Raw genomic sequence first — 20,603 nt, 5'->3', positions numbered from 1 at the left:
TCAATGGATAAGAGGTGACCTATCCCACCGGTCCTCAATTTAATGTTCATATTCACCTGATCACTCTAGTATGTGATCAACACTGGCATAGTCTGTGTTTCCACCACACTAGGTCTGAAATCCAGTATACATCTAAGGCCACGTTCACACTTTCAGTATTTTGTCAGTATTTTACATCAGTATTTCTAATCCAAAACCAGAGGTCGAACAATCGGAAGAAAAGTGTAATAGAAACACATGCTCCACTTCTGCGTTATTCACCTACTTTTTGTAAAATACTGAACATATGAATGTGTTCTTAAGCAAAGAAAGTCTCGAAAATTACACATTATAGGGTTCCACTAAACTAATGATCCCCAAACAGTGACTTTATACAAGTCCCAGGTTGAGATGAGCCAATTGATTTTATGGAAATTAAACTTGTGTCAAATTTTTGGGAATTTCCTGAATCTGATGAATTAGAATAATTTGTGACTCAATTAGAACGTATCGCTTAAAGTGGTCATAGCCATTTACCAATAATGCCTTGCACTTACCAGATCACATGGTATAGCACACATAATTGAAAGGGACTTGCAAACATGTGTAAAAGGAAAAGCAAAGAATGCAAGAGCCATTTTCTGGTGAATCTGGACAGTGAGAGGACATCAGTTATACTGTAGGTTAGCCATAGGGTTATGGAGAGAAAGCCATAAAACACTGAATAAACTGTACAAATAGTGTGTGACAGCAAAGCAAGGAAAAGATTAGAAAAAGAGGAAAACAAGCTCCCCGGCACAGCTAATGCAATCCAATGTGATCTTCAAATGGATAGTGTCATATTCAGCTGATAAGCAGATAAGTAAAGGAATTTTAGCAAATCCATCCATTGATAAATATATTCTACTTTATTAGTGGTCCATTAAAAAAACAATGAAAGTAGAATATATAGCAAAAGACATTAAAATCCACACTTCACTTTAGGGCTCTTTCACACATCAGTGTCTCCAGTACATGTGGTGACAGCTTCCACACATAGTGGAGACACAGACACACGTAGACCCTTAAAATGAATAGGTCTGCGCACATGTCAGTGTGTTTCCACGGACCCTGTGTCCATGTGCTCCACACGCTGACATGTCCGTTTTTTTGCGGATGCACGGTCCACAAAAATGTCTCACGCTGAACACATATAGATGACATCCATGTGTCATCAGTGTGACACGTACCGGCGCTTGGGAATCAGTGTACAATTAGCGCTGTTCCCAAGCGCCGGGTGCTGAATGCTGCCCTCATCATTGTCACCTGCTGGTGCTGCAATCAGCACCAGCAGGGACAATGATGAGGGTAGTAGTAGTCTCTGCTCCCACAGTGTTCCTGTGTAAAAATAAGTTAAAATAATAAAATCCTTATACTCACCTATCCGGAGATGTCCCCCACTGTAATCCTCTGACCGCTGACACTGAGGAGCCAGGGAGAATGAGCCGCTCTTGCAAGCGGGACCCGGAACTGAGCTCAGGAGTGATGTCCTGTCACTCACTGAGCGCAGCTCTGGATCTACTTGCTGGAGCAGCTCATCTCCCTGGCTCCTCGGCGTCAGTGGTGAGAGGATTACAGCGGAGGCCATCTCCAGACAGGTGAGAATAATGATTTTATTATTTTAATCTTATTTTTACACTGGGACACTGCGGGAGCCGGCAACCACTACCCTCATAATTGTCCCTGCTGGTGCACATCACAGCGCCGACAGGGAACCATGATGAGGGCAGTGTTCAGAACCCAGCGCTTGGGAACAGCGCTAACTGTACCGCTGATTCCCAGGTGCCGGTCCGTGTGATCCTGATGTGGCACACAGCTGCCACACGTGTGACACACATGGACAAGCGGGACACAGATATCTCCAGTACCGTTTTTTACAGTGCCGGAAATATACGGATGTGTAAAACAGGCCTTATAGGAAGGAAGTCTCCGGCAACACCATGCTTTTGGCTTCCAGCTGCCACCTAAATCACACAACCAAATCAATCCCCTATGGGATCTGGTGTGAACCAAACGCAGTTGCTCGGATGAAAAAACTTTTACTATGGAAAAGGATAGAGTTTTTTTCTAGATTGGAAGATAGAGGATATAATGTATCTACCATAAATTCAACTTTGATTAAAGTAAATAAAAAAAACTAAGTAGGAACATCTGTACAATAACAGACGCAAGCCCAAGGAATCATTTCTATGCCATGTTACCTTTCCCACTTCTTTCAGTCTTCAATTTTAGCAAAATGAAAGCCATTATTTCATTTGCTTTTCCTTCTGTTTTTCTGAGTCTTTTTTCATTGTTAAATAAATTATGCAAAAAACCTTCACGATTGGCTGTATAAATACCTATATGTGATTAGTCCTTCTCCCTATATGTGATTAGTCCTTCATTTATCTATTTAAACCTTGCTGATGTCATTTCTATTATACTATGACTAAGGGCATTTAGCTCCAGAAACGCGTTAGATTCTAATGTCTTTTGCTATATATTCTTCTCTCCTTGACGAGAAAAGATTACTGTCTGAGGAAAAGAGAATAATGTGCATATTTTCATGGCAATTGGAGGCTTTGGGTAACTTTAGATTCTGTGAAAATTTGTCTAAGCTGGCAACTTTATATTTCATTTATATGTCCTCACAGCGATATACTGGAAAGAGCTGAAGAATCTCCAGTTGACGAAGAATGGATTCTTTCCACCTATCTTTCGACCTATTCAAAAAGTCTGCCAGATGGCCGTCAGGTTGACATTATTAGGACCTGTTAGGCTGTACTGATATCTAGCACTTAGGACGACCCTCTGTGAGCCAGAAAGAAGAATAGTGGCTTCTGCTCTGCAGAGCTGGGCTTCTATTCCATCTGAGTGGCCACTAAGTAAAATCCCTACTTTTTCAAGCAAAAAAAAAATGTTTGCCAGGATGCTGGGAGAGGACACCAGTAGTAGAGGGTTGTGTGAATGAAGAAAAGCCGGCACTGGCGGAAACAGAGAGTAGAGGGCCCCTGTGCATGAACAATATACTGGCCCTTTGCAGTCCAAAATCTCATCACAATGCACAATTCCACCTGCGTTTGTAGATGGAGATGGACCCCCTTTCCTCTTAAGCCCCTGTGACGCTGCACACATCGCAACAATGTCCGTCATTGAAGGGGGAGGTATGATTTGCTGCTTTCTTTATAAGCCGTTTATGAATATTGATTCCTTTCCAGATCGTCTGGGCCACCTCATGGGAGGTAGGATGTGCAGTAGCCAGATGTCCTGGAAAAGATTTTGAATACTACTATGTCTGTCAGCAATGCCCAGCGTAAGTGAGAAATAATACTACTAATAATAATAATAATAATAGACTCATCTCTTTTGTGACGTCAAATGAAAGCAAACATGTATTTAGTGTTACCATACTGGTAAAAAATATTATATAAAAGCATATTATCTATCTATCTATCTATCTATCTATCTATCTATCTATCTATCATCTATATATTATCTATCTATCTATCTATCTATCTATCTATCTATCTATCATCTATCTATCTATCTACCATTTATCTATTTATCTTATTTTTTGAAAGTAAAGCTTACTGAGTAATAACACAGTTTAGATCAAATGTTTTTATTGTCTTTATGTATCTTGGCCATAATGGAGTGCTGCTGCTCTTTCTTTTTACGTACTGTATACTGTGCAGTTTCTGCAGCTAGCACATGTTCACACTTAGGATGTGCTGGTCAGTTTTCTTATTACATATCTATCTATCTATCTATCATCTATCTATCTACAATATCTATATATCTACATTATTAATTATCTATCTATCTATCTATCTATCTACAGAACAGACCAAAAGTTTGGACACACCTTCTCATTTAAAGATTTTTCTATATTTTCATAACTATGAAAATTGTACATTCACACTGAAGGCATCAAAACTATAAATTAACACATGTGGAATTATATACTTAACAAAAAAGTGTGAAACAACTGAAAATATGTCTTATATTCTAGGTTCTTCAAAGTAGCCACCTTTTCCTTTTATGACTGCTTTGCACACTCTTGGCATTCTCTTGATGAGCTTCAAGAGGTAGTCACCAGAAATGGTCTTCCAACAATCTTGAAGGAGTTCCCAGAGATGCTTAGCACTTGTTGGCCCTTTTGTCTTCACTCTGCGGTCCAGCTCACCCCAAACCATCTCGATTGGGTTCAGGTCTGGTTAATGTGGAGGCCAGGTCATCTGGCGCAGCACCCTATCACTCTCCTTCTTGGTCAAATAGCCCTTACACAGCCTGGAGGTGTGTTTGGGGCCATTGTCCTGTTTAAAAATAAATGATGGTCCAACTAAACGCAAACCGGATGGAATAGCATGCCGCTGCAAGATGCTGTGGTAGCCATGCTGGTTCAGTATGCCTTCAATTTTGAATAAATCCCCAACAGTGTCACCAGGAAAGCACCACCACACCATCACATCTCCTCCTCCATGCTTCACAGAGGGAACCAGGCATGTAGAGTCCATCCGTTCACCTTTTCTGCGTCGCACAAAGACACGGTGGTTGGAACCAAAGATCTCAAATTTGGACTCATCAGACCAAAGCACAGATTTCCACTGGTCTAATGTCCATTCCTTGTGTTCTTTAGTCCAAACAAGTCTCTTCTGCTTGTTGCCTGTCCTTAGCAGTGGTTTCCTAGCAGCTATTTTACCATGAAGGCCTGCTGCACAGTCTCCTCTTAACAGTTGTTGTAGAGATGTGTCTGCTGCTAGAAAACTCTGTGTGGCATTGACCTGGTCTCTTATCTGAGTGTGAAACAACTGAAAATTTGTCTTATATTCTAGGTTCTTCAAAGTAGCCACCTCTTGCTTTGATGACTGCTTTGCACACTCTTGGCATTCTCTTGATGAGCTTCAAGAGGTAGTCACCGGAAATGGTTTTCACTTCACAGGTGTGCCCTGTCAGGTTTAATAAGTGGGATTTCTTGCCTTATCAATGGGGTTGGGACCATCAGTTGTGTTGTGCAGAAGTCAGGTGGATACACAGCTGATAGGAATGGACATTAGACCAGTGGAAATCTGTGCTTTGGTCTGATGAGTCCAAATTTGAGATCTTTGGTTCCAACCACCGTGTCTTTGTGCAACGCAGAAAAGGTGAACGGATGGACTCTACATGCCTGATTCCCACCGTGAAGCATGGAGGAGGAGTTGTGATGGTGTGGGAGTGCTTTGCTGGTGACACTGTTGGGGATTTATTCAAAATTGAAGGCATACTGAACCAGCATGGCTACAACAGCATCTTGCAGCGGCATGCTATTCCATCCGGTTTGCGTTTAGTTGGACCATCATTTATTTTTCAACAGGACAATGACCCCAAACAGGAGAGTGATGGGGTGCTACGCCAGATGGCCTAGTCTCCAGAGTCACCAGACTTGAACCCAATCCAGATGGTTTGGGGTGAGCGGGACCGCAGAGTGAAGGCAAAAGGGCCAACAAGTGCTAAGCATCTCTGGAAACTATTTCAAGATTGTTGGAAGACCATTTCCGGTGACTACCTCTTGAAGCTCATCAAGAGAATGCCAAGAGTGTGCAAAGCAGTCATCAAAGGAAAAGGTGGCTACTTTGAAGAACCTAGAATATAAGACATATTTTCAGTTGTTTCACAATTTTTTGTTAAGTATATAATTCCACATGTGTTAATTCATAGTTTTGATGCCTTCAGTGTGTATGTACAATTTTCATAGTCATGAAAATACAGAAAAATCTTTAAATGAGAAGGTGTGTCCAAACTTTTGGTCTGTACTGTACATTAAAAACATAAAAGGTAGACAAAAAGACATCAAGAACAAATAAAATGAAAATGGTCACAGGGAAAAGTGCGATATCAGTGAATAGGATCTCGGTGTGATAGGGCCAAGGATAATACCAGGCTGCAAAAAGTTGACCCTGACATTCAAGGGAACAATATAAAATCAGTTGAGTCTCATGAGTTGGGAACCTTTCCATGCATGTGACGCGCCCCTGGGCCTGTGTCGCGCTGCGTTGCGCATGCGGGAGCTTACCGGAGCCGGATCTCTTGAGGGTTGTAGTCTCGTGGCGGTGATCCGGTCCGTGCCCAGGGAGTCAGACTAAGTGGCGCTGTATTAGCGGTAGATGTTGTACGACTACGCCACCCATTGAATGCAGCTATGGAGCTGCCGCTGCAGGGCAGACCGCTGAGGCCGGTGGAAGGATGGTGCAGCGTGGATGGTATAACCCCCAACGGGAGGGGTATGGCCTCAGGGCAGCCGACGTGGATGATGGGGGTAGCAGGAACCACTCAGAGACGATGCGGTGTAGTTCAGGGTCTTTACTGGTGACAAAGATAGACCCTCCCGGAGTACTGGCTAGCGGTTGGGGCCTGGTCAGTCCTTGAGCAGATGGGATCTCCCCTGGCCAGGCGGAGTTGTAGGCCTCCCAAACTAACGATACTCTTCTGGCTACCTTGCTAGAAGCGAGTATAAGTAGCCCACGTCCCTGAGTGTACCGTGTGGTGCTCACCCGTATGGCCGGTGACTCGGGGCCTTCTAGTAGCTTCCGCTCCACGACGGCGGTGCTGGTCCCATGCGTGTGACCGTGCCTTCGGGTTTCTTGGCCAGAGGACCTGAAATCCCCTGCCTGACGGATTCTGCTGCTGGGTAGGAGTTAGTCCCCACAGCCTCGGACTCCGGGTCCGGTAAGAAATCTTCTCAGTCAGGGCGAGCTCTGCAGCTGCCAGCCCCTGACTCTTTGTAACACTGCTCCCACAGAGCTCCTGTTGTTTCTTCCTATGCTGCTTCTCTTCTCTACTTCTGGCATGGCCCAGGGGCTGGGCCCAGCCGGAGCCACAGCTCCCTGTCAGCCCTCCTGGCTGAACTCTCCCTCTGAACTCTCTAACCCTGCCTCAGCCCCAGGTTTATACAGGGGAAGTTCTTCCCCTCCCAGGACTGTGCAGGAGGTGTGGCATGCATAGGATTCCTGACCAAGAGACCTCCCACCTGCTCTCAGACATAACATTGCCGTTACTGTGGAAACCAGACCCCTGGGGTGCCACACATGCATCAAGAGCATTAAAGAGAAGTTCTCATGGTTAAGCTACTGTAGGTCAGCAAACATAAAGGTGAAAGGATGCCTGTCATTCAAAAGTGGTGGATAGTCAACCACAAGTACAGACCAAAAACATAGAGTAAAGTGCCTTTTCCATAATTCTACAAAGTTGGCATATGAAATCGTATGTAAACATAGGTATAAGATACGAACAGCTACACATCACATGTATACAAGGTAAGTATCTATTGCTTAGATCCTGGTTGCACCTCACCCCGGGACTCCAACGCACTTTTCGCGTCGGTTGCTTCCTCAGGGGGCGTGGCTACAAATAATAATTGTATAATATTATATCCTTCAGCTCCTGATGTGGCCACGTGGGACAACCGGCGTCTGGCCGCAAACCAGGTGAGTGCAAGCAACTATCCTCCTATAGTTCCTTGCGATCGCATGGTCTATGGCCAGGCGCCACCACCCCACCTGACCGCATAAAGACCTGACAAGAGGGTGGGTGGAGTTAGGCCTCCTCACCGCCAGGGTGCATGCGCCAACACAACCACTACGATTGGCTGCAATCCGTTCAGCTGACTGGAGCAGCCGGGTATAAAATTAGACAATTATCATTTGTAGCCATGCCCCCTGAGGAAGCAACACTCACGAAACACACATTGGGGACCCGGGTCGAGGTGCTGCCAGGATCTAAGCAATGGGTACTTATCTTGTATACATGTGATGTCTTGCTGTTCGTGTCTTCTAGCTATGTTTACATACGATTTCATATGCTTACTTTGCACAATTATGGAATAGGCACTTTACTCTTCTTTGTTTTAGGTCTGACTTTGTGGTTGACTATCCCCCACTTTTGAATGACAGGCATCCTTTCACCTTTATGTTTGCTGACCTCCATCAGCTTAACCATGAGAACTTCTCTTTAATTCTCTTGATGCATGCATGGAAAGTCTCCCAACTCATGAGACTCACCTGATTTATACTGTTCTCTTGAACGTCAGCGTCAACTTTTGTAGCCTGGTATTATCCTTGTCCCTATCACACTGGGATCCTATTCACTTATATCGCACATTTCCCTGTGACCATTTTCATTTTATTATTTCTTGATGTCTTTTTGTCTATCTGTTATCTTTTTAATGTATATCAATAAAATTGTTATTTTTATAGTAGCATTGACTCTTGTCCTCCTCTTAACTCATATATTCATTTGGATTTTTACATGTATATGGGTGCTAGTAATTAATTATATGTATGTTAAACTGGACTTTTTATATAAACTGTCTTGAATTGTGTTACTGGTCCCAATTTTTCACCACAACCATCAACACTCAATTCACATCACAACCACTGGGTGGCCACATAGACGTATACAGCACAAATGTCTCCTGACAGAGTATATAGAAATTAAGTTTTTATTTACAAAAATCTTGTCACTTTGGCCGGATCTTAGGATCCGTCGAGCCAAGGAGAGAGGTAAGGAAGGACACATCTTTTCTAATGCATCATAGTATTTTAATGGTTAGTGTCAATGGCTAACTTTTCTTTCATCATCTATGAAACATTAGTATTCACTAGCTTATTTCTTTTTACCATATTTCAGAGGGAATGTGAACTCTGTTGCTTATCCGTACAAATCTGGAATAGGATGTGCAGATTGCCCTAATAATTGTAAAAATGACTTATGCAGTAAGTATGAACATTAAAGGATGCATTTCTAATGTTGAGGCCCATCAGAGTAATAGACACATTTGACACAGTTGACTCCATGGATGTTTTCCAGAAACAAGCAGTAGTGAATGTTGCGGAGTGAAAACTGCAAATCTGCCATTGTAGTGCCCAGTAAAATGTAGTGCCCAGTACATTGTAATGCCCAGTACATTGCAATTATTCATAAATTGTGACCAGCTCGAGCTTCTGCAGGCATTGACCTCATAAATTAAGCAGGCTTTCATCGCTACAGAAATTAAATGAAAAAAACATGATTTTAGGCTGTATCATCACACATGTGGATGCTAAATGTTGTTTAGGCACACACTGGGGCTCAGAAGGGTGGGGGCATTTGGATTTGGGAGCGCAGCATTTGCCTGAATTCTTATGGGGGGTAAGGAGCAATCTAGTCAGGAAAAAGGGAGGTCTTGGTGGAAGGAGAAATAGGCTTGGTGTTCAAGGTGTACGTGAGGTAAGTGGTAATGTTAGTGAAAGCTCTACCGAACCAACATAGTCATGTACTATCCAAACACAACTGACAACTTCTGTTACTGGACAGGCTACTCTACTCCCTTTCCTTGGCAGCCGCTCATCGATAAGCTTTGTATATGAGGGCCAGAAAGAGCATGTGCTCCAGTGGATAGCAAGCACTGCATCAAGTGGCCTCTGCTCCTCTTCCTCCACCTCAACATCACACACAGTACAGTCCTCTGACGTGGCTCTCCAGTTACCCTTGTTTCCCCCCGCATCACAACTGTCCATTTGCCCCACTGACTGTAAGGAACCACAGATGGGCGAGTCTGCAGAGCTGTTCACACATTCTATGCTATGGGTATCAGAGGTCTGCTCCAAAGATTCGTAAACTCAAGAGGAGGAAAGCATCTGCACCGATGCCCACATTTTTTATGTTGGAACCGGGGCAGGACAAAGTAGGGTCCGAGCATAATCCTGACCCTCGTCACCAGACATTAACCCCTGTGGGGGAAGTTGAACTTAATGAGACTCAGATACCTGAGGCACATGCGGACTATACTTTGCTGTTAGGGCAGGAAAAGGAGGAGGGTGACTTTCATGGGGAGGATTGGGAGAACAGAGAGGATGATAATGAGGTTGTAGATCCCACTTCATGTGAACCCAGAGGCACCCAGCTGAGTAGCTCATCTGAGGAGGTGGAGGAGGAGGAAGATGAGCGGGTTACGTTGCGGCCTACCGCACAGACTCAGAGTGTTGAAACCACATCGAGCACTGCATCCTCAGCCACAACTGTGGCTGTGGCCAGCAGCAGTCATGGGTCTGCAGCTCGCAGGGGTGTAAAGGGTTGCCTAGCCTGGGTCCTTTTTGAGACCGCAAAGGATGAGTCAACTCACGTTATCTGCCAACTTTGCCAAAAAAGACTAAGTAGAGGGAAAAATTGCAGTAATTTGACTACTACATGCATGTATATACTCATGAGCAATCAACATGCGTTATGACAATCTCACTGCGATAAAATGCGGACCAGTGGGCCTCACCAACCATCTGCCACCCCATCAACCGCATCTGCTGCTTCTTTCTCCTCCATCACCATGCCAAGTGTTGTCACACAGGTCTCTGGCTGCAAAACCTCCACTTGCTTTCCCGCTCCAGTCAGGCTGAGTGAAAGCTTGTCAGCTGTAATGAAAGTGGACATTTCTGCTGTGTTTACTGCACCAAGCACACCACATCTTTCTCAATCCACCGTAACATCTCCGCCTGCACAACACTCACGGTCCAGCAGTTTGTCCTGTTCACCCTACTCCACCATCTCTCAGCACAGCAACCAGCCTGCAGTTGTGGTCACATAAAAGATTCTTTCATCCTACACATGACAAAGCTAAGAGGTTGAACTCCACCATCTCCAATCTGTTAGCCACGGAAATGCTGCCTTTCCACCTAGTGGATACCGACGGTTTCCGAAAGCTGATAGCCATCACTGTCCCCAGTACCACTTGCCCAGTCGCCATTACTTCTCCAAGAAAGCTGTGCCTGCGCTACACTAGCGTATTACACTAGCAAAAAAGAAGCAAGACAAAAATATATCTCATACCCTACCATAATTATATATAAATGTAAAGCAAAGTTGCATAATAAATATAGGGTACTTAGTGAACTATTTTTGATCAAAAAAAGTATACAAGCCGTCCCACCAGCGGCAAGGTGACCCTAAATTGGGACGGTACCTATACTGCCTATATTAAAAACCTTACTGTATATCAAAGTTGAAGTAATGCATATAAAAGGGTAGACAAATAGGACCGGGTCCCAACTCCAGACCACCTAGGCCCGTGGTAAGCTACATATATACCAATCAGCTCAACAAAGGGCATGCCACACCCTTAAATTGCACAGAATGCAAACAAGTCAAAAAACCAGACAATGTGAACTGAGGTCTAAGATGGCAGACATACAAGAAACAGAGGCATGTTCACACTAGCAAAAAAGAAGCAAGACAAAAATATATCTCATACCCTACCATAATTATATATAAATGTAAAGCAAAGTTGCATAATAAATATAGGGTACTTAGTGAACTATTTTTGATCAAAAAAAGTATACAAGCCGTCCCACCAGCGGCAAGGTGACCCTAAATTGGGACGGTACCTATACTGCCTATATTAAAAACCTTACTGTATATCAAAGTTGAAGTAATGCATATAAAAGGGTAGACAAATAGGACCGGGTCCCAACTCCAGACCACCTAGGCCCGTGGTAAGCTACATATATACCAATCAGCTCAACAAAGGGCATGCCACACCCTTAAATTGCACAGAATGCAAACAAGTCAAAAAACCAGACAATGTGAACTGAGGTCTAAGATGGCAGACATACAAGAAACAGAGGCATGTTCACACTAGCAAAAAAGAAGCAAGACAAAAATATATCTCATACCCTACCATAATTATATATAAATGTAAAGCAAAGTTGCATAATAAATATAGGGTACTTAGTGAACTATTTTTGATCAAAAAAAGTATACAAGCCGTCCCACCAGCGGCAAGGTGACCCTAAATTGGGACGGTACCTATACTGCCTATATTAAAAACCTTACTGTATATCAAAGTTGAAGTAATGCATATAAAAGGGTAGACAAATAGGACCGGGTCCCAACTCCAGACCACCTAGGCCCGTGGTAAGCTACATATATACCAATCAGCTCAACAAAGGGCATGCCACACCCTTAAATTGCACAGAATGCAAACAAGTCAAAAAACCAGACAATGTGAACTGAGGTCTAAGATGGCAGACATACAAGAAACAGAGGCATGTTCACACTAGCAAAAAAGAAGCAAGACAAAAATATATCTCATACCCTACCATAATTATATATAAATGTAAAGCAAAGTTGCATAATAAATATAGGGTACTTAGTGAACTATTTTTGATCAAAAAAAGTATACAAGCCGTCCCACCAGCGGCAAGGTGACCCTAAATTGGGACGGTACCTATACTGCCTATATTAAAAACCTTACTGTATATCAAAGTTGAAGTAATGCATATAAAAGGGTAGACAAATAGGACCGGGTCCCAACTCCAGACCACCTAGGCCCGTGGTAAGCTACATATATACCAATCAGCTCAACAAAGGGCATGCCACACCCTTAAATTGCACAGAATGCAAACAAGTCAAAAAACCAGACAATGTGAACTGAGGTCTAAGATGGCAGACATACAAGAAACAGAGGCATGTTCACACTAGCAAAAAAGAAGCAAGACAAAAATATATCTCATACCCTACCATAATTATATATAAATGTAAAGCAAAGTTGCATAATAAATATAGGGTACTTAGTGAACTATTTTTGATCAAAAAAAGTATACAAGCCGTCCCACCAGCGGCAAGGTGACCCTAAATTGGGACGGTACCTATACTGCCTATATTAAAAACCTTAATGTATATCAAAGTTGAAGTAATGCATATAAAAGGGTAGACAAATAGGACCGGGTCCCAACTCCAGACCACCTAGGCCCGTGGTAAGCTACATATATACCAATCAGCTCAACAAAGGGCATGCCACACCCTTAAATTGCACAGAATGCAAACAAGTCAAAAAACCAGACAATGTGAACTGAGGTCTAAGATGGCAGACATACAAGAAACAGAGGCATGTTCACACTAGCAAAAAAGAAGCAAGAAAAAAATATATCTCATACCCTACCATAATTATATATAAATGTAAAGCAAAGTTGCATAATAAATATAGGGTACTTAGTGAACTATTTTTGATCAAAAAAAGTATACAAGCCGTCCCACCAGCGGCAAGGTGACCCTAAATTGGGACGGTACCTATACTGCCTATATTAAAAACCTTACTGTATATCAAAGTTGAAGTAATGCATATAAAAGGGTAGACAAATAGGACCGGGTCCCAACTCCAGACCACCTAGGCCCGTGGTAAGCTACATATATACCAATCAGCTCAACAAAGGGCATGCCACACCCTTAAATTGCACAGAATGCAAACAAGTCAAAAAACCAGACAATGTGAACTGAGGTCTAAGATGGCAGACATACAAGAAACAGAGGCATGTTCACACTAGCAAAAAAGAAGCAAGACAAAAATATATCTCATACCCTACCATAATTATATATAAATGTAAAGCAAAGTTGCATAATAAATATAGGGTACTTAGTGAACTATTTTTGATCAAAAAAAGTATACAAGCCGTCCCACCAGCGGCAAGGTGACCCTAAATTGGGACGGTACCTATACTGCCTATATTAAAAACCTTACTGTATATCAAAGTTGAAGTAATGCATATAAAAGGGTAGACAAATAGGACCGGGTCCCAACTCCAGACCACCTAGGCCCGTGGTAATCTACATATATACCAATCAGCTCAACAAAGGGCATGCCACACCCTTAAATTGCACAGAATGCAAACAAGTCAAAAAACCAGACAATGTGAACTGAGGTCTAAGATGGCAGACATACAAGAAACAGAGGCATGTTCACACTAGCAAAAAAGAAGCAAGACAAAAATATATCTCATACCCTACCATAATTATATATAAATGTAAAGCAAAGTTGCATAATAAATATAGGGTACTTAGTGAACTATTTTTGATCAAAAAAAGTATACAAGCCTTCCCACCAGCGGCAAGGTGACCCTAAATTGGGACGGTACCTATACTGCCTATATTAAAAACCTTACTGTATATCAAAGTTGAAGTAATGCATATAAAAGGGTAGACAAATAGGACCGGGTCCCAACTCCAGACCACCTAGGCCCGTGGTAAGCTACATATATACCAATCAGCTCAACAAAGGGCATGCCACACCCTTAAATTGCACAGAATGCAAACAAGTCAAAAAACCAGACAATGTGAACTGAGGTCTAAGATGGCAGACATACAAGAAACAGAGGCATGTTCACACTAGCAAAAAAGAAGCAAGACAAAAATATATCTCATACCCTACCATAATTATATATAAATGTAAAGCAAAGTTGCATAATAAATATAGGGTACTTAGTGAACTATTTTTGATCAAAAAAAGTATACAAGCCGTCCCACCAGCGGCAAGGTGACCCTAAATTGGGACGGTACCTATACTGCCTATATTAAAAACCTTACTGTATATCAAAGTTGAAGTAATGCATATAAAAGGGTAGACAAATAGGACCGGGTCCCAACTCCAGACCACCTAGGCCCGTGGTAAGCTACATATATACCAATCAGCTCAACAAAGGGCATGCCACACCCTTAAATTGCACAGAATGCAAACAAGTCAAAAAACCAGACAATGTGAACTGAGGTCTAAGATGGCAGACATACAAGAAACAGAGGCATGTTCACACTAGCAAAAAAGAAGCAAGACAAAAATATATCTCATACCCTACCATAATTATATATAAATGTAAAGCAAAGTTGCATAATAAATATAGGGTACTTAGTGAACTATTTTTGATCAAAAAAAGTATACAAGCCGTCCCACCAGCGGCAAGGTGACCCTAAATTGGGACGGTACCTATACTGCCTATATTAAAAACCTTACTGTATATCAAAGTTGAAGTAATGCATATAAAAGGGTAGACAAATAGGACCGGGTCCCAACTCCAGACCACCTAGGCCCGTGGTAAGCTACATATATACCAATCAGCTCAACAAAGGGCATGCCACACCCTTAAATTGCACAGAATGCAAACAAGTCAAAAAACCAGACAATGTGAACTGAGGTCTAAGATGGCAGACATACAAGAAACAGAGGCATGTTCACACTAGCAAAAAAGAAGCAAGACAAAAATATATCTCATACCCTACCATGATTATATATAAATGTAAAGCAAAGTTGCATAATAAATATAGGGTACTTAGTGAACTATTTTTGATCAAAAAAAGTATACAAGCCGTCCCACCAGCGGCAAGGTGACCCTAAATTGGGACGGTACCTATACTGCCTATATTAAAAACCTTACTGTATATCAAAGTTGAAGTAATGCATATAAAAGGGTAGACAAATAGGACCGGGTCCCAACTCCAGACCACCTAGGCCCGTGGTAAGCTACATATATACCAATCAGCTCAACAAAGGGCATGCCACACCCTTAAATTGCACAGAATGCAAACAAGTCAAAAAACCAGACAATGTGAACTGAGGTCTAAGATGGCAGACATACAAGAAACAGAGGCATGTTCACACTAGCAAAAAAGAAGCAAGACAAAAATATATCTCATACCCTACCATAATTATATATAAATGTAAAGCAAAGTTGCATAATAAATATAGGGTACTTAGTGAACTATTTTTGATCAAAAAAAGTATACAAGCCGTCCCACCAGCGGCAAGGTGACCCTAAATTGGGACGGTACCTATACTGCCTATATTAAAAACCTTACTGTATATCAAAGTTGAAGTAATGCATATAAAAGGGTAGACAAATAGGACCAGGTCCCAACTCCAGACCACCTAGGCCCGTGGTAAGCTACATATATACCAATCAGCTCAACAAAGGGCATGCCACACCCTTAAATTGCACAGAATGCAAACAAGTCAAAAAACCAGACAATGTGAACTGAGGTCTAAGATGGCAGACATACAAGAAACAGAGGCATGTTCACACTAGCAAAAAAGAAGCAAGACAAAAATATATCTCATACCCTACCATAATTATATATAAATGTAAAGCAAAGTTGCATAATAAATATAGGGTACTTAGTGAACTATTTTTGATCAAAAAAAGTATACAAGCCGTCCCACCAGCGGCAAGGTGACCCTAAATTGGGACGGTACCTATACTGCCTATATTAAAAACCTTACTGTATATCAAAGTTGAAGTAATGCATATAAAAGGGTAGACAAATAGGACCGGGTCCCAACTCCAGACCACCTAGGCCCGTGGTAAGCTACATATATACCAATCAGCTCAACAAAGGGCATGCCACACCCTTAAATTGCACAGAATGCAAACAAGTCAAAAAACCAGACAATGTGAACTGAGGTCTAAGATGGCAGACATACAAGAAACAGAGGCATGTTCACACTAGCAAAAAAGAAGCAAGACAAAAATATATCTCATACCCTACCATAATTATATATAAATGTAAAGCAAAGTTGCATAATAAATATAGGGTACTTAGTGAACTATTTTTGATCAAAAAAAGTATACAAGCCGTCCCACCAGCGGCAAGGTGACCCTAAATTGGGACGGTACCTATACTGCCTATATTAAAAACCTAGCGTATTACAGACTATGTCTGCCAGGATGCTTTTCATCTCAGACACCTGGACGAGTAAGGAAAAAGGCAAATTCAGCTCATCTGTTTTCTAACGGCTTGTGGTGCATGGAAGGAAGGAACGTGTGGCCACACATGGAATACATGAAAAGAGATTAGGAAATCCAGCTTCCAAAAATCAAAAATGTATTAAATAGATAGCTTCACACAGATCAAGAGTTCATGTCACATCGGGGAAACTCACATGATGGAATAAGGCTATGCCTTATGGATTTTTGGAATCTGGATTTCCTCATCTCTTCACATGGACGAGTAAGTGACGCGCCCCTGGGCCTGCTGTGTCGCTGTGTCGCGCAGCGTCTCGCGCACGGGGGCTTACCCGGAACCGGATCAGATGAGGGTTGTAGTCTCCGAGTGGCGGGGACCCGGTCCGTGCCCAGGGAGTCAAACTCGGTGTGTGGCAGTCTTGATAGATGTTATTTGAGTGTCGACTACGCCACCCGTTGATTTGCAGCTATGGAGCTGCCGCTGCAGGGCAGACCGCTGAGGCCGGTGTAGAATTGTGCAGCGTGATAGTATAACCCCCAACGGGAGGGGTATGGCCTCAGGGCAGCCGACGTGGAAAATGAGGGTAGCAGGAACCACTCAGAGACGGTGCGGTGTAATTCAGGGTCTTTACTGGTAACAACGATAGACCCTCCCGGAGTACTTGCTAGCGAACGGGGCCTGGTCAGTCCTTGAGCAGATGGGATCTCCCCTGGCCAGGCGGAGTTGTAGGCCTCCCAAACTGGCTGTACTCTTCTGGCTACCTTGCTTGAAGCGGATATAAGTAGCCCACGTCCCTGAGTGTACCATGTGGTGCTCACCCGTATGGCCGGTGACTCGGGGCCTTCTAATGGCTTCCGCTCCACGATGGCGGTGCTGGTCCCACGCGTGTGAACGTGCCTTCGGGTTTCTGGGCCTGAGGACCTGAAATCCCCTGCCGGTCGGCTTCTGCTGCTGGGTAAGAGTTAGTCCCCACAGCCTCGGACGCCGGGTCCGGTAAGAAAGCTTCTCAGTCAGGGCGAGCTCTGCAGCTGCCAGCCCCTGACTTGTAGTAGTATTGCTCACACTGAGCTTCTGCTGTTTCTTCCTATGACTGTTTCTTGTCTCTACTCTCCTAGACTCCTAACCCTGCTTCAGCCCCGGGTTTATATAGGGGAAGTCCTTCCCCTCCCAAGACTGGGCAGGAGGTGTGGCATGCACAGGATCCCTGACCAAAGGACCTCCCACCTGCTCTCAGACATAACATTACATTACTGTGGAAACCAGACCCCTGGGGTGCCACATTCCCCCCTAGTGAAATTTAGTACTCCGGGACTAAACACATTTTTGTAAACATAACAGAGTACAACCAAAACATTATAATAAAGAGACACATAACAATGGTCACGGCGTGTCCGCAACTGGGTGCAGTCTTTGAGGGGAAGCAAGGTGTCCATTTCACCAAAACAGGGAGACGTAACCAGGTAGGGGTCTGTCCTACCCCGAGTCCTTAACAGTCTCTAGTCCATCCTGGGTTACGCTCCAACTAATTGTACAAGGATTCCCGGTAGATCCACCAAGGATTCCTAAAAATAACTAGAAACACAAAATTATACACAAGCAACAATACACAGGTAAACATAAATAAAACAATTTATACACTTTAAATCCTCCAGGGTGCGGGTAACTGGCCTCTAGTGGCCCTAGTGGACCTACGGAGCTGACTGCCTAGCCCTGAACTACAGGGTGTAGGAGCTGTCAAGGGTAAACTGGGCAGCTGTCTACCGGCTCTTTGGCTCACTAGGGATATGGCAGGCTCACTGCAAGCAGAGGGGTGATCCTCCTGGTTTGCGGGTGTGGGGTCTTCTGCCTCCTGGACCGGCTGTTCTTCCAGCTCTACCTGTTGCTCCGTAGGTGCTTGGGATGCTGGTTGGAGGAAGGTGAGTACGGGTACCACAACTGCACCATTGACTTGAGTCCAAGACCGAGGGAAGTCCCCGAGCACAGTACTAACCATATCTTCCCTTTCCTCTACGGGTCGATGGTCTTCTTGTTCCTCTTCAGGGTTCCTCAGTTGTTCGGGACACTTCTTCAGGTGGTCCCGGGATACAATGGCTGTGGCTTCCCCTCCGTCTTTACTGATGGTACAAACCTTCGGGTTTTCGTGGCTTGAGGGCAGTACGGTGTATGGGTCCTTCTCCCACTGGTCGTCCAACTTGTGGAGCCGTCTCTTCCTCTTCAAGACCTGCTCTCCGGGTACCAGGGGAACAGCGGGAGCATACTGGTTGTAAATTTTCTCTATTCTTTCCCTAGCCTGACAGAGACTTCGCTCCACGCTCTCCTGTACTCTCCGGTACTGCTGCTGCCTCTCTGTGTCCCAGTCTGTTTCTGGTGAAGTGTCCTCGGGTGTCAGGACTCCCATTTCCAGGTCAACAGGTAACTTACCAGGTCTCGCCCTCATTAGGTAAGCCGGGGTACAGTTGGTGGAACCTACCGGGATGTGGTTGTATAGGTCCACCAGATCGGGCAACTTCTCAGGCCACAGACTGCGTTCTTCCAGGGGCAACGTTTTTAGAAGATCCATTACCACCTGGTTCATTTTCTCACAAAGTCCATTAGTTTGCGGATGGTAGGGTGTCGTCCTTATCTTCCGGCAGCCATACAGATTGCAGAATTCCTGGAAGACCTCCGCTTCAAAGGCAGGTCCCTGGTCCGTCAGCACTTGGTCCGGGTACCCGTGTGGACGGCAAAAGTGCTGCTGGAAGGCTCTAGCTGCTGTTTGAGCCGTTAAGTCCTTGACGGGGACGACAACCAAAAACCGGGAGTAATGATCCACGATGGTTAACGCGTAGACGTAGCCACTTCTGCTTGGGGTCAGTTTTACATGATCCAAGGCTACCAGTTCCAACGGTTGCCGGGTGACGATGGACTGCAGGGGAGTCTTCTGGCTGGCACGGTCCTTCCTTCTCAGGTTGCACGGGCCACAGTCTCTGCACCACTTCTCAATGGTTCCCCTCATGCCTACCCAGTGGAATCGCTCGCGCAGCAGGAACTCCAGCTTCTTCCACCCGAAGTGTCCAGCTCCGTCGTGGTATGCCTCCATCACCATGGCTGCGTCTCTTCGTGGCACCACTACTTGCCAGAGTAGTTCATGCGTCCGGGAGTTAACCATTCTGCGGCACAACTTCCCCTTGTAAAGGAACAGTCGACTCTTCTCTGCCCATAGTTGTTTGGCTTCCTCCGGAGCGTCTGGTTCAAGGCAAGCCTCCGGGCGAGTCAGCATCTCCTTCACCAGTCGGACGGCAGGGTCGCTGTCTTGCGTTTCCGCCCAGTTGTAGTGAGGTAAGGGGTTCAACGTAACAGCCTGCTTACTCCTTACCCGGTGGGAATACTGGATAGTCCCATGATGGTGGAACGCAGGGAGTTCAACTTCTTCCAGTCCCTCCGGATCTTCTCCTTCGTCCGGCAGGTTGGGCATCCTGGACAGGGCGTCCGCGTTGGTATTGGAGCATCCGGCCCGGTATTTGATTGTGAACTCGTAGTTGGACAGACGGGCCATCCACCTCTGCTCCAGGGCACCGAGTCTTGCCGTGTCCAGGTGTGTCAACGGGTTGTTATCCGTGTACACGGTGAACCGGGAAGAAGCGAGGTAATGCTTAAAGCGCTCGGTGACCGCCCATACTACGGCCAGGAACTCTAGCTTAAATGAGCTGTAATTCTCGGGGTTCCTTTCGGTGGGTCGCAGTTTTCGGCTGGCGTAGGCGATTACTCGTTCCTTCCCCTGCTGGATCTGGGACAGTACGGCTCCTAGCCCGATGTTACTGGCGTCGGTGTAGAGGATAAAGGGCTGGCTATAATCCGGGTACGCCAGGATTTCGTCCCCCGTGAGGGCCATCTTCAGCTGGCGGAAGGACTCTTCTTCCAGCTCCTCCCATTTGAAGGGCGGCTTCTGGTTCTTGGCCTTCCGGGACTGGCCTATCAGGAGGTCCTGCATAGGTGCTGCCTTTTTGGTGAAACCGGGAATAAACCTTCGGTAGTAGCCTACCAACCCGAGGAACTGCCGCACTTCTTTTACGCTGGAGGGGCTTGGCCATTCCTTAATTGCGGTGATCTTATCA

The 20,603-nt window shown here is 44.5% G+C and overlaps 1 protein-coding gene across 4 annotated transcripts in view; it reads left to right on the top strand.

The window, feature by feature from the left end:
- LOC141257939 (cysteine-rich venom protein-like) overlaps window positions 1-20,603 on the top strand; it is a 72,940-nt gene that overhangs the window by 44,583 nt on the left and 7,754 nt on the right. For all 4 annotated transcript variants that reach the window (XM_073672941.1, XM_073672943.1, XM_073672942.1 and 1 more), the window contains exons 6-7: window positions 3,216-3,310; window positions 8,662-8,747. In XM_073672941.1, coding sequence (XP_073529042.1) covers window positions 3,216-3,310; window positions 8,662-8,747 — 181 coding nt within the window. The remainder of the gene's footprint in view (window positions 1-3,215; window positions 3,311-8,661; window positions 8,748-20,603) is intronic.

This window comes from Phyllobates terribilis, unplaced genomic scaffold, assembly GCF_046119375.1.
Source record: "Phyllobates terribilis strain yellow unplaced genomic scaffold, ASM4611937v1 Scaffold_3__8_contigs__length_932513732, whole genome shotgun sequence".
Taxonomy (NCBI): domain Eukaryota; kingdom Metazoa; phylum Chordata; class Amphibia; order Anura; family Dendrobatidae; genus Phyllobates; species Phyllobates terribilis.
This window is presented reverse-complemented; position numbering and strand designations above follow the sequence as displayed.